The 15,616-nt window shown below is 40.0% G+C and overlaps 1 protein-coding gene across 1 annotated transcript in view; it reads right to left on the reverse strand.

The window, feature by feature from the left end:
* Mrpl15 (mitochondrial ribosomal protein L15) overlaps positions 1-1,067 on the reverse strand; it is an 8,866-nt gene extending 7,799 nt beyond the window's left edge. The window contains exon 1 of the mRNA XM_021162061.2: positions 898-1,067. Within this exon, the coding sequence (XP_021017720.1) occupies positions 898-1,002 (105 nt within the window). The 5' untranslated portion in view covers positions 1,003-1,067. The remainder of the gene's footprint in view (positions 1-897) is intronic.
* Positions 1,068-15,616: the final 14,549 nt, after the last annotated feature.

The raw sequence follows: 15,616 nt of genomic DNA on the forward strand, positions 1-15,616 counted from the left end.
GGGGGGGGGGGGATCCGTTTGGGATTACAGCTCAGTGGTATAGTGTGTGCTTGAACAAACAAGCTAAGGGCCTAAATTTAGTCTTCAGGAAAAAGCAGCTGGAACGGAAAAAGAAAATCCTAGAACTAAACAGCCAAAACGAGGCTTGAGTGACATTAAATGTTTTGTTTTTAAATTAATCGTAAATATGTAATTATATCACATATGGCTAAGGAAAACTCCAATTTTTGCTAGGGACACATTCTAATTTCCTAAATTCCTAAAAGATAAGCTCCTGGCAACTTGTCCCCCTCCACAGAATTGTAAAACTGATGTGAAATGATTAATTGCTTCGGTAAAGTTCCTCATGTAGCTGTAAATTCCACAGAAATAAAGTAATTGCGACCTTTCAAAGCCCTCCGCCTTCTACCCCTTTAACCTGGGCCTAAGGGGAACTGAGGTTGGCTGCACCATAACATTAAAAAAATTGGCTAATTACAACTGGATAGAGTCGGGTAGTCTTTCGGTGTTCTCTAACTCCGTAACATCTTTCCCTTAATTGAATTTGTCAAACCCACCCACCCCCCCAAAAAAAATAAGCAGTATATTAAGTTACTGTAAAAGCCGACCAGCCGATCCACAACAGTTTTCTAGTTGCACCCAGGGTTGCGCATTGGCCAGCTGGAGTGTAGAAAAACACTGGGATTTTTATAACGACGATAGGCACTTGCTAAGCAGTTCAGTTTAAACGCAATTTTGGATGAATCGTTCTGCAGTTCCCGAGTGTGTGCCCTCTGCCTGCTTAGCATCCTTATCCTTTAATACTGGGCGCACGCGGAAGGGAGCCAGGCGCCCACACGCGTCCATCGCCAGAGTGACGCGGCCCCTGCACTCCCCGCACCGCCGCCAAGCGTTTACCCGTTTTCTGGAGTTAGGACTGGGCTTCAGGTTGGCCAGGCTCACTCTCGGCAAGGACCGCAGCAGGTCCAGGCTGGTCCCGCAGCCGCGCGCCGTGCCAGCCATGACCCACGGTCTTGTCAAGGGCGCCCTGGAAGCGGCGTAGACTCCGCGTTGCTTTACGGCTCCGCCCGGCCCCTGTCGCGCTGCAGCGCGCCGTACTGCCCCGCCCCTGTCGTGCTGCAGAGCGACCGCATCCGCGTCGGCAGGCTATGTCTTCCAGCTTCCGTGCTTAGTGGCTTTTTACTTCGGGAAACTGCATCAACTTTTGTGAGATCATGCTTTATCCTCTGGCTTGGGTACCATCTTGTGAACGAAAAATGTTCTCTTCTGCCCTGTAATAACTGAACACGCTGTACGGTAAAAGTGGGGCCCCATGAAGCGAAGAGTAATCCAAAATGATGTGAAGAGGTTCAAGCTTTGAGACTCTGGTAATTCAACTGTTACAGTGCCTGGCTCTAGAATTAATTGTCTAATTAGGTTCAACCTAATAGCGTGCCTTGCAGTTAACGATGGGGGGTGGGTATGCCAGAAACCGAGTTAAAGTTAGCCTTACTAGATTCATATACACAACCACCCTAGAAGTGAGGTGTGGCTATGCCTATCAGATCGACCCAGCTGTCACAGCAGATGGTATAGCTAGGATTCAAAGCTAATGAACTTAAACTGCCAAACATATATTTAACTCTCCAAATTAAATGATTTTTAAAACTTGTCTTAATACAAGTAACATAGAAAACAATGTGTTCATTTTTATATTCTTTTTCCATTCCACTGTCTTGTGGGAGAATTGCTCCTACCAAGCTCTATCAGTTATATAGTGAAGGTGAGACAATTTAATAGGCAGCTGTTTCTAACTCAAATAATCCTTTATTTTTATTTTATTGATTCGTTGTGAATTTCACATCATACACTCCAGATACATAATCCCTCCGTCCTTTTTGCCCTTGCAACCCCCCCCCCAAAAAAATAAAAATAAAGTTTAGGAAACCTCATGGTGAAGCTGTAGTGTGTCACAGTGTGTCCTACAGTATACCCTTTTGTCCATACATTCTTACTTGCAAATGTACATTGCAATGAGTCATTGGTCTGGTTCTAGGTCTCTGGCTTCTGCTACACCAATATTGGATCCTCACAGGGACTCTATTCGGTTATCCTGCTATTGTCCTAGGTCACTGAGATCCTGCAGCTCTGGATCAGCAGGACTAGCTAGCCCTTTCACATGTTCCAACAGGTTACACATAAGGTAGATTTTGGGGTGGGCTACTCAAAACCATGGATCTGGGCCTGGGGCCAGAGCCTGCTGGACAGTCAACATGGAAACCACGACTTGGGGTATGAGGATGATTATAGAAAAGGCAAAAAGAAGATAGAAGAAACAGATATGGGAGGGCTGCAGGTCAATACCACCGCTAGCAGCAGGTTTACTTTCTCAGTGTCTTTTAAAGGCTAGCAACAGAAAGCATGACCAATTCCAGGAAGTTAAACAATGAACATGAATGCTTATGTGGTAAGTGTATGGTACACACTATCCATGTTTGACTAAGGCCATTTCCTTCAGGCTTGGACAGTCTCTCAAGGACAAATGTATAAGCAGAGGAACTTGGCAGGATATAATGCATGTCTTAACTAAAAGCAAAAACATGTTAGCAGACTCATTCATGATTAATCACAAGCAAGAAGTCAGCCAAATTAACTCTGGAAGTGCACCCCACATGTCCCCTTTTTATCTATGCAAGCCAATGAGATTGAGACCCTAGTTCAATTCCCAACAGCCATGTGGTGCATAACTGTATCTACTCCAGTTTCAGGGGAATGGAACCCTTTTCTTGGCCTCTGGGTACCAGGTACATGGGTGGTATACAGACATACATGCAGACAAAACACTCAAATGCATAAGAAAATTTAATAAAATTTTTGGAAAAATTACCTAGGAATGAGCCTAACCAAAGAGGTTGAAAGGCCTCTGCAGTGAAGACATTAAAGGAAGAAACTAAAGATGGCACTAGATAACAGACTCTCCATTCTTCTGGTCTAGTAGAATTAATGTTGTGAAATGACAGTATTACCAAAAGTAAGCTATACATTCAGTGCAATACTACTTCTGGGCAGACAGCCAACGGACTCTACGTTCTACAACAGAGATACCTGAACATGTTCAATTGCAAATGGTACTTTTCACACACAACAAGAAGAAGAAGAATAAAAAGCCCTAAAATTCATATGGAAACACATAAGATTACAGATAGCAAAACAATCCTAAGCAGCAAAAGTGCCACTAGTGGTATTTAAAAAAATAATAATAATAAAAGTGACCTCAAATTGTACTACAGAGACAAAATGACAAAGACAGCACTATACTGGTGAAAAACAGAAATGTAAATCAATGAGATGGATAAAGGACTCAACCTAAATAGCTCTTACCATCTAAAGTTTGACAAAGATATAAAGATACAATGGGGAGAAGCCTATTCAACAAATAATACTGGCAAAAGTAGATCCGTATCTCTAACTCTGCACAAAACTCAATTCAAAATAGATCAAAACCCTTAATTTAAAACCTGAACTGCTAACCTGGGCCTGATGGTACATGCCTTTAATCCCAGCACTTGGGAGGCAGAGGCAGGGCTTGCAACTAAAAAGCCTGAAGATTTATCAAGTCACATGTACATATTTTAATTTTCCAAAATCAGAAATATAAGTACCATCCATTTGCAATAATTGATTAGGTATAAGTCCTCAAGGATTAACACCATTATGTGGTACAGGTAGAAATTGAGGACACCAAGGACAAGTCTACAATTTGATTTGCACATTTTCTAGAAATACCAAATTGTTGTCTCAAGCTATTACTATTTTGATGATGTAAAGAATGAGATTGTTTGGCCAATCGTTCCTGTGTAAGGCCTGTAATCTGCCTGGGGTACAAATCTGCTGTTGGTATTGCCCTAAGATGTCTGTCCAGGCGATCTAGTATGAGCTCTTAAATGTCCTATAAAGTTAAGGAATAGTACGTTCTCTTAAATTCAGTTTTATTTGCATAAATAATTGCAAAATTTGAGAATTAGAATTATCTAAAAAAGGGAACAATTTCAAGCAATTGTAAACCATGAGCTATATATTAGCTATCAGTATACAAATTAAAAGCTTGATTTTTCAACATTTCAAAACCAGTGGCTACAGCACGGAATTCAATAATCTGTGCTGAAGCTGCGGGAACTCAAGAGACTAAACATGTGGTCCAATTACAAATGCGGCCTTCCATTAGATGAGCTGTTTATAAATACAGTAAATGCATACTTTATTGGCTGCATGCATAGATTTACAGGAAATACAAAGGCATGCATAGAGGCAAATTGTAAGAACTTGCCTTTTGGATAATGATTGCCAAATTTTCCTTCAAAGTTTGCCATGCAATAGGTCAAATATCAGTATTTTACAATAACCAATTTAATTGTTGTTTGGAATAAGGAATAAACATTTCATCAGGTTCTTAAGACATTCTTTCCAAAATACTTTCATGACTCTATCCTACAATTCTGTATTAACACAGCAACAGCTTCATAATAGGGTATTCAAACTTTACTTAGAGAAAGATGAATCCACGTTAATGGTCTCTTTTGCCAAAGAACTGCTGTGGGCACATGAGTAGCAATAACACAAACAGCCACCAATTGATCTATAATCTATATAATGTATCTGTAGTTGGCTAATGCTTCCTCTAGTTTCTGCAAAGCTTTTTGTCTCTTACCAGTTAATTTTAATCCCTCCTTGAGAACATCAAACAGAGGCTTAAGTTCTCCTGTGGTGAGCTTAAGATGAATTAGCCAATTAATACCTCCTAATAACCTTTGAAAATAATTTGAAGTAAGTAAATTATATTTTCTTTCTTGAATTTTCTGTGTCAGAATTTGTTTAGGATATAACTGAGGCCCCAAATTTTCAAAAAGATATTGCATTTGAATCTTTTCTGGAGCAACAACTACGCCACCAAAAGTTTATAACTCGTTGCATAAGAGCAAAGGCTTGTAAATAACTGCCTTCAGAGGGATCAGCTATTAAATATCATCCTTATAAAGAATAATATACACTGAAAGATTCAAAGTCCTAACCTCTTGTATTGAAGCAACATAATGTAAGGCTATTAGCCATTCCTTGAGGCAAAGCTTTCTTATAATATCACTTCACGGGCTCTTCAAAATTACAAGTAAGCTCACTAAATGTAAACTTATTACAACCATCAAGACACAAAGGAATCATATAAAACCAATCATCTTCCAAATTCATAATAATTCTATATGCATTTCCTGGAATGGCAGCTGGAGTAGCAAGCCTGGCTGCAATGCCTCCACAAGTTCCTAGTGTCATTAACCCTTCTTTATATATCTTATAAGATATTTTTGGATTAATGGAAAAACCAATCCCTTGAAGGTGAGTGACAGTATCAGATAGAGGCCAAGTTGAAGGCCAATCTTGTTCACTAATAATTGTTATATCAGCCCCAATACTATTAATCCTTCAAAACCTTTTTTTTCCCAACTAGTAATTTAAGGTTAGATCTCTTATTAGTAAAAGTTTTTTGTTTTTTGTTTTTCTGAGACAGGGTTTCTCTGTGTAGCCCTGGCTGTCCTGGAACTCACTTTGTAGACCAGGCTGTCCTGGAACTCGGAAATTCACCTGCCTCTGCCTCCCAAGTGCTGGGATTAAAGGCGTGCACACCACTGCCCTGCTAATAGATTGAAACCAGTACACATCAGAGGAACCAAAGCCACCTGGTCCTCTCTTACTCTTAAGGTAGTGGATATAAGGGAACTAAAACAAGTTGAGCGATTCAGGTCCAGTAAACACCTTTCTAGGAGCTAGTCAGTATGACAAAGACAAAAGGAATGCCAACAAGCCTCCACTGAAGTTGCTCTGAGCTTTGCATTAAATCAAATGGAAATGTTTATGGTAGTCCTCCACAAGGCAGCAGCCATAGCCAGACCCAGATTGTATGAGGGTCCAATTTCTGTACAAAAATGAATGTATCCAGATAAGTCTGTCTTTGCTTTTTATGGCAGGCTACATTAGCATTCTCTTAAGACAATTGTATAATAAAAGGAATTCCTGCCAAAGTCTCCAAAATTTCTACCAGCTGCTTTTAGTAGTTCATTGGGACCGTTAGATAACTCATACCAGACAGGGGACAACTCCCATTGAAATCTCCTTTAAAAGGGGCAGGAGGCCAGTATCCTGAGCCTGAGATCGAACTGCAAACTGCAGCCAATGGAACACTGGTAGTTTATAATTTTTAAATTTCTTTTGCAATATTAGAGCATAACCATATCTTTGGGAAGCAAAACTCAACCTCCAACAATCTAGTCTCTCCAAAACCACCAAGTGAATCACCCCCATGCTACAAAGCTTTTTTGGCTTCCAGTTCCTGCATATGAATGCATGGCAGTGCAACTTTTAATACCTCATTAAAGAGACATTGTTTTAAATTCTATCCTTTATAAGTCTAGTTTCTAGGATCAGAATTACATAAAATATTATCTCAACTTAGAAGTATCTTTAAAGACCTGTTTTTCTGGGTTGGCTCATGCCACATGTTGTTTAGAATAACTCCAAACCTGAGTTACCAGTTTTAAGCTAACTTTCTGTTACCAATGTTACAAATTTCTAATCATACCCAATAACTTACAAGCCAATACTCTAAAGCCAAGACATGCAATGCAGAACATATTTATTTATACCTTTAAAAACCAGTCAGAAACAAAAATGGAGTGGCTACACACAACTTATATATTTAGACCTAACAAAATTTTTACTTTTTCTAGCAATAATTTCAAGAAAGGAGTGCCTTATCACTTTCTGAACCCAATAATCACAATTGCAAAGATTTTTTTCTAGGAAAAAACAGCCATACTCAGCCCCTCTCAGGGCTTCTACAACTGTGCTTGACTCCCAGCTACAGTGCAGGGTAACTTATCAGGTTTTGTTGTGCAAATTGAGACAGAGACAGACAGACAGACAGACAGACAGACAGACAGACAGGAACAACAAAAACAAAATAAGAGAATAAGAAACTGGGCTCCCCACTAAAAAGACACACACTAACAGAATGGATGCAAAACCAGGATCCTTCTGCTGCATCCAAGAAACATACTTCAGTATCAAGGATAGACATTACCTCAAGTAAAGGATTGAAAAAACATATCTGGTCACAAAGCAAGTTTCAACCGATAAAAGAAAGATGAACTTATCCCACTGTATCCTATCAGATCACCAAGGATTAAAGCTATTTATCAACAACAGCAGCAACTGAAAGCTTAGAAACTCATGGAAACTGAACAACTCACAACTGAATGAAAAATGGGTCAAGACAGCAATATAGATAGATAGATAGATAGATAGATAGATAGATGATTTTCTTTTATTTATCATTTTTTACACAGCATCCCAAATTTATGGGACACAATGAAAGTTGTGCTAAGAGGATAGTTTTTAAGTTTAGATTCTTTTTTTCAAAAATTTGCTTTTAATAAGGGTCCTTAAATGCTTTAACCTCCCTTCTATCCTATCACCTACCAGAGGTAGTGGAAAAGACCGGTTATTAGGATATGGGGGAAGTGGACCTCTTTAGAAATTGTTCTTTGGAACAAATCTAATCTGTGTCGTCAGGAAATCATAGGAATCAAGAGCAGCAGCTCAGTCCACTCCCAGACACTTCACAAATAGACCAGCAGTCCAGTTCAGTAGTGTTGGGATAGCAAACACAAATCAGCTGCAGTGGCACAACCTAGCATAAACAGTCAGGCCTCCTCCGAATCTGCACAGGTCATCAGGAGCAAACAGAACCAACCACCAGGGACTCCAGGGGAAGTTCTCTGCCATGCCTCTCTCAATGAAGTGAAGATCAAGCAAAGACTGAAGACCATCAAAATGTTGCAAAGCTAGCTACGCAAGCCCTGTCACTGTTGGTTGAGTCCTATTTATACTCCCTCCAAATACCACGTATCTTCTCATGGCCTTGCCTTACCACATGAGTCTGTCTTAGCAAAACTCCATGTAAGTCTGACATCATTTTGCAATTAGGCTTGAGTCCATGGAAATTTGTTTGTTTGGTTGGTTGGTTGGTTTTGGTGCATTTCTTTCTATGGAGTCAAAACAAATGGAGCTCAGCAATGCAATGTGGGACAAACCAATGCATATGTGTTGTTAATGTGCATCCTTTCACGTACTTGGTCTAGCAAAACATTCTTTCACCTGAAGTATCTGCTTTAGGAAAACACTCTTTCACATGTCTGCCCCAGCAAAACAACATCGAACACAACTGACTTTCTAAAGAAACCAAAATTTCCAATTCAGTAGTTCATAACATTAAGTTCCTACATAACAAAACTGGAGAGATTTCATACTAGNAAATTAACAGCATACCTGAAAACTCTAGAACCAAAAGCCTATATCCAAGAGGAGTAGATGGTAAGAAGTATCAAACTGAGGGCTGAATCAATAAAAAGAAACAAAGAGAACAATACAAATAATCACACCAAGAGTTAGTCTTTTGAGAAAAATCAATAAGATTATCAAAATCCTTATCAAAACTAACTAAAAGATGGAAAGATAACGTCTAAATTAAGAAAAATCAGAAATAAAATGGGAAATCCAGAGAATCATAAAGACATAGTTTAAAGATATGTACTCCATGAACTTGGACAATCTAAAAGAAATAATCTTCTCAATAGATAGCACTTACCAAAGTTAAATCAAGATAAATAATATAAATAGAACTATAACCCCTAGTGAAATACAGGCAGTCATTAAAAGTCTCCCAAACAAAAATACCCATGGACGAACAGTTTTAGGGCAGAATTCTACCAGATTTTCAAATAGTTAATGCCAATACTCCTCAAATTATTCCACAACATAGAATCACACAAAATTTGCCAATTCATTGTATGAGACCATAGTTACCCTGATTCCCAAATCACAGATTCAACAAAGAAAAAGAATTATAGACCAATATTTCTTATGAACATTGATGCAAAAATACTCAGTAAAATGCCTGCAAACAAAATCTAAGAACATATCAAAAAGAGTATCCATCATGACCAAACAGGATTCATCTCAGAGATGCATGGATGGTTCAATATATGAAGATCAGTACATATAATCTACAACATAAACAAGCTGAAACAAAAAAGACACTTGATCATCTCATTAGATACAGAAAAGGACTTTGACAAAAACCCAACACCTCTCCATGTTAAAAGTCCTGAAGAGATTAGGGATACAAGAGACATACCCCAACACAATATAGGCAAGTTACAGTAAGTCTATAGCAACATTAAGTTAAATGGAGTGAAATGCAAAGCAATTTCACTAAAATAGGGAACAAGACAAGGTTTCCACGCTCTCCATATCTCTTCGATGTAGTTCTTGACGTTTTAACTAAAGCTATAGGACAACTGAAGGAGAGCAAAGGGATATGGATTGCAAAGGACGAAATTAAAGTATCATGTGCAAGTGATATGATGGTATGCATAAGTGACCTGAAAATTTCCACCAGGGAACTCCTACAGTTGATAAAGACTTTCAGCAAAAGGGCTGGATAAAAGATTAACTCAAAAGAAAATAAAAAGTAACTCTCCTATATACAAATGATAAACAGCCTGAGAAAGAAATCAGAGAAACACCTTTCACAATAGCTTCAAATAATAAAAAATACAATGGGTAACTCTAACCAAGTAAGTGAAACACCTGTATGATGAAAACTTCAGGTCTTTGAGGTATGAAATTGTAGAAGATATCAGAAGATGGAAAGATCTCCCATGGCAGCTCATACTGGCAAGGATGCAGAGCAAGGGGGAACACTCCTCCATTCTTGTGGTAGTGCAAACTTGTACAGCAACTAGAGAAATCAATATGGTAGTTCCTCAGATATTTTGGGATTAATCTACCTTAAGATCCAGCTATACCACTCTTGGGGATATACCCAAAGGATGTTCTATCCTATCACAAGGACACCTGTTTGATTAGTTCATCGTGGCTTTATTAACAATAGCCAGAAACTGCAAACAACTCAGATGGCCCTCAACTGAAAAATGGATAAAGAAAATGTGGTACATTTGCACAATGGACTATTACTATTCATATCATATTTTTAAAAAATGATACGAAATTTGTGGGCAAATGAATGGAACTTAAAAAAAATCCTGAGTGAGGTAATCCACTACCAGAAAGATAAATATGATATGTATTCACTTATAAGTGGATGTTAGCCATTAAGTAAATGATAACCAAGTTAGACTTTTGAGAGATTAAGTAAAGGGTCTAAGGGGGACACATGGATCTCCTGGGAAGGCAAAATTTAAGGGTGGATTTGTGATGGTTAGGGACTAGAGTGGGGCAGGTCATGTGGGAGGAATAGAGGGTGGAAGTGTAGGAAGCAATGACTGGGAGTGCTGCTCACTGGCTTGCTCCACATGTCTTGCTCAGCCTGTTTTCTTATGGAATCTAGGACTACTGGTCCATGGGTGGCATTACCCACAATAGGCTGGACTCTCCCTCATCAATCACTGCTTGACAGTGATGGCTGTAGGAGTTTGCCTACAGCCTGGTCTTACAGAGGCATTTTCTCAATGGAAGACCATCCCTCCTCCCTGATGACTCTAACTTGTGTCAAACTGACATAAATCTAGCCAGCACAACTGACTCATCAGCTTGATACACAAACAACACACTGTTAAACCACATCTTTCTTTTCTAGTTAATCCCCCAAATCACACATTCATATAAACATCACAACACAAACATTTACAAACTTTAAAAGTTCCACAGTCTTTAGAAATTGAAACACTTGGGCTGGGCGTGGTAACACAAGCCTTTGATCCCAGCACTTGGGAGGCAGAGGCAGGCGAATTTCTGAGTTTGAGGCCAGCCTGGTCTACAGAGAGAGTTCCAGGACAGCCAGGGCTATACAGAGCCAGGGCTACACAGAGAAACCCTGTCTCAAAAAACCAAAAAAGAAAGAAAGAAAGAAAGAAAGAAAGAAAGAAAGAAAGAAAGAAAGAAAGAAAGAAAGAAAGAAAGAAAGAAAGAAATTGAAACACTTTTGCTTAATTTTTGATTTTTTTTAGCATAATTGAAGCATGAATATACTACCTCATATTGCTTTGCACACAAAGCTGAAGTTTTTGTGGGACCGGTTTTTGGTGTGTGAACATGGGCCCTGTGGACGATCCACTTTCACTGAAGAAGTCACATGAATTGCTGCCAGGTATCAGCATAGGCTCCTTATGTTCAATGGTCTGGTGTTTCCTCTTCATGTGGATATTGGTGAATTCTTCCTAGGGCTAAAACTTCTTGTGGTTTATTGGATGGTTCATTGGTCATTCTGGGACAGTTGTTAGGATGCTATTTGTTTAGATTTTTTTCTTGGCTTTGGAACCTATGGTTAAGAACTGTGGTGATTTGAATATGCTTGACCTATGGGAAGTGGCACTATTAAGAGATGTAGCCTTGTTAGAGGAAGTGTGTTACTGTAGAGGCAGGGATTCGAGGTCTCATATATATATATATATGCTCAAATCTGCCCAGTGTGATCTAGCCCCTCCTTCTTGTTGCCTTTGGATGGATAAAGATGTAGAAATCTTGGCTCTTACAGAATCAAGTCTTCCCGCACAATGCCATAATCCCTGCCATGATAATGGGTTGAACCTCTGAAACTGTAAGCCAACCCCAATTAAATGTTTGTCTTTATAAGAGCTACCTTGATCATGGTGTCCCTTCATAGCAATAAAACCCAAACTAAGACAAGCATCCATTTTACTTGTGTTCGGTGTATTTAGTTTCAAAGCACTGGGTTTATTTTTGTTTCATTTGAGTTAGAATTTTCTCTTTTACTTTGCTAGTTTTCAAACATTTTTCCTGGGATTCCTCCAATATTAGCTCAAGGAAGGAAAAAAAAAACCTGCCAATTTTGTATTCCAGCTGGTTTTATGCTTCATATCTGTTAGCTGTATTTATACACATTAGAGAAATGATAAATTTTAAATAAATCCAATTGGCTTTATACTTCCTTCACTGAGGAATGTTTGAGCCTAACTTGTTGCTGATTGTGTGGATGCTAAACTGGAAGTTCTAGGCAATAGAATTAAAGATCCTGAAGGCCCAGCCTTCATTAGCTGAAATACAAAAACATTAAGAAACCATGATAAATTAATAATTTACAAAAATTAATGAGTTTTGGAAACTATATCCATGCTAAAGAGATGTTAAAAAGCTGAGCATGGTAGCACATGCCTTTAATCCCAGTACTGGAGAGTCAGAGGCAGGTGGATATCTCAGTCTGATGACAGTCTGATCTACAGAGCAAGTTCCAGGGCAGCCAGGGCTACCCACAGAAACTCTGTGTCATAAGCCCATAAATCAATCAGTGACATTTTAGAACTACAGATAAAAAAAGAAAAAGAAGAGTTAACTATTCTCAGCCTCCTCCTTAGCAAATGTAAAAGAAAAAGATACAGCAAGTTTGCGGGAGGACATGGACTACAGTCAAAGAGCTGTATTAAGAGGGGGAGCCCTTAAGGTGGCAAGCAACCCTTTAGATTAGAAGAGATACAGCATCGTGGTGGTAGGCTGCCACAATGAGATCTTCAAGAGAGGGGAGAGCACCTCCAAATACACAGAATAAAAGGGTTCTGATGCTTATAGCATTTCAGCGGAGTCATGGGCCAAGTTCGTAAATATGTGATTTAGCTTAGCCTGTCTTCTGTGCCAACACAACAAAACAACACAATATGCGTTGTTACAAATTCCCCATCCAAGAAGAGGGTAGGAAAAGGGGAGAGAGGAGGAAGAACTGCTTGGAGACAGAACCTGATTTCTAGGAAAGGAAAGGGGCTGGTCTATGGCCTAATAGGACTTTCATCTGTTCTCCCACCTGGTTTTTTCCTTCTTTCTCTCCAAGCATATTGAAATTCTGTATCAGAAAAAAGGTTTGTTGCAGCCTGTTTTGAGATAAAACCTTATGCTGGATAGTTTTATATCAACCTGACACAAGCCAGAGTCATGAGAGAGGAGGGAACCTCAGTTGAGAAAATGCCTCTAAGATGCAGTTGTAGTCACCTATGTAGAGTATTTTCTTAATTAGTGATTGGTGGGGAAAAGTTCATGCCAATGCAGGTATGGCTGGTGGTCCTAGGTTCTATAAGAAAGCAGGCTGAGCAAGCCAGGGAGTAGCACATCTCCATGGCTGCTACAACAGCTGCTATCTCCATGTTTATGGCCTGCCTAAATCCCTGTACTGATGTCCTTTGAGTGGTGTACTGTGATGTGGAAAGATAAGCTAAATAAACTTTTCCCTCCCCATGTTACTTTGGTCATGGTGTTAAATAACAGCAATAGTAGCCCTGACAAAGGCAGAAATTGGTTCCAGGATTGTAGGGTATTTCTGCAACAGATCTGACCATGTTACTTTTAGGAATGTGGAACTTTGGGCTAAGAAAGCCATTGAGTGGTCAAAGTTCAGTGAGCTTTTCTGTGGGAGCTTGAAGGGTAAGAATGTTAGGAGAAATGCAAATAATGGAGGCCTGGCTTTCCAAGTTCCCAGAGGGAAAGCTTGAGAGGATAAACACAATTTAAAAAAAAAAAAAAGGCAGTTTTTCTTTGTCTCCAGCTAGCTCCTGAATAAATGAGACAGAGATATAGATTTATTTGATAAGCTTTACAACACAATAACAGCAATTATTAATTTACTCTAATTGTCTAAGCTATTTTGGCTACCTCCCAGCCACAATTCCCATGGTGCTTGCATTTTTAGTATTTGTCTTTCTCTCTGGGCTTCAGGTATTTTTCCATGATGTCTTTCCTGAACACCTTCCTCCAGATGAATCCCTCTTCTCCTCCTCCCTCTCCTCTCCCCCCCCACCCCCCTTCTCCTGGTTGGTGAAAGTCCAGACCTATCTATGTTCCATTGATTGATCAGCTTTTATTGACAAGTCAGGGAATAAATGGGAAGCAATGTTTACACAAACTTGAAACAGGAGATACTTAGAATAAGTGTTACAATGCCATGTCCATATTACAACAAGATACATGGGCAGAGAAAGCAACATTTGAATAATGCAAGGATAAATGTTAACAGTGAACAAAAGCATTATGCCTGCATGAAAGTAACTCCAGCTATTGAACATTTTGAGTTAAGACTCCATAGTGGTAGCACAAGGCTTTATTCTTGGACTTGGAGGCAGAGGAAGGAGAATCTTTACATTCAAGGCCAGCCTGGTCTACAGAGTGAGTTCTAGGACAGGCAGAACTATACAGAGAAACTCTGTCTGAAGAACCATAGAAGAAAAAGAAAGATGTAGCCTCCCTCATCCCTGAAGCAGGCTGATCCAGACTTTGACCTTGCTGCCACTAAGAAGGAGATTACCTAGGGTGGAGCCTTCCAACCTAGATGGCTCTATTGTTCTGTCACCAGCCACTGCTCTCTCCAAAACACTGCTACCCTCTGAGAAGCCCCTGAGATATTCCAGAGGAACATCCTATTCTGCACATCGCCTACAGGCTGGCTCCAGACACCAAGAATGGGCTGGCGGAGGATGGGCCTTCCCTATTTATTTATTTATTTATTTATTTATTTATTTTTAATATTTTTATTAGGTATTTTCCTCAATTACATTTCCAATGCTATCCCAAAAGTCCCCCATACCCTGCCCCCCACTCCCCTACCCACCCACTCCCACTTTTTGGCCCTGGCGTTCCCCCGTACTGGGGCATATAAAGTCTACATGTCCAATGGGCCTCTCTTTCCAGTGATGGCTGATTTGGCCATCTTTTGGTACATATGCAGCTAGAGTCAAGAGCTCCGGGGTACTGGTTAGTTCATAATGTGGTTGCACCTATAGGGTTGCAGATCCCTTTAGCTCCTTGGATACTTTCTCTAGCTCCTGTATTGGGGGCCCTGTGATCCATCCAATAGCTGACTGTGAGCATCCACTTATGTGTTTGCTAGGCCCCGGCCTAGTCTCACAAGAGACAGCTATATCAGGGTCCTTTCAGCAAACGCTTGCTAGTGAATGCAATGGTGTCATCGTTTGGAGGCTGATTATGGGATGGATCCCTGGATATGGCTGTCTCTAGATGGTCCATCCTTTTGTCTCAGCTCCAAACTTTGTAACTCCTTCCAGCCTTCCCCTTTTATAAGCACACTCTCTTAGTAAACTGGAGGGCCTTGAACAGAATCACATCTTGGTCTCCATTAATCTCTCACCATCTAAGTCTCTTTCAGCCCCAGCCTACCTCCCAGGTGAACCCCGTTCAAGTAGGCTGCAGGCGGGCATACAACAGAAAGAGAATTAACAGAAGGTATACATATTGGGAGTGGCAGAGGCAGAATTATACTGATTTATAGGCTGTGGTCAGGGTAGTCCAACAATGGCAGCCTCTTGATGGAAAGGTCAAATATCTAGTAGCTGTTTAAGCCACTGTATGTCTCAGCAATCTGAATCTAGCACTGTAATCCCAGAGGATTCCTAGAGAATTGTTATACTTCAGTCTATGTTGGAACCCCAAAGAAGCACATCCCCCTCTTCCGGTCAGAAATGCACCGGGGCAGCTAGGGCGCAGGGTCGGCTGACACTCGCCAGCTACCCACAACACCCGCCACAGGATCTTAAGACTTCTGGTGAGTGGA

The sequence above is a fragment of the Mus caroli genome, chromosome 1 (assembly GCF_900094665.2).
Source record: "Mus caroli chromosome 1, CAROLI_EIJ_v1.1, whole genome shotgun sequence".
NCBI lineage: Eukaryota > Metazoa > Chordata > Mammalia > Rodentia > Muridae > Mus > Mus caroli.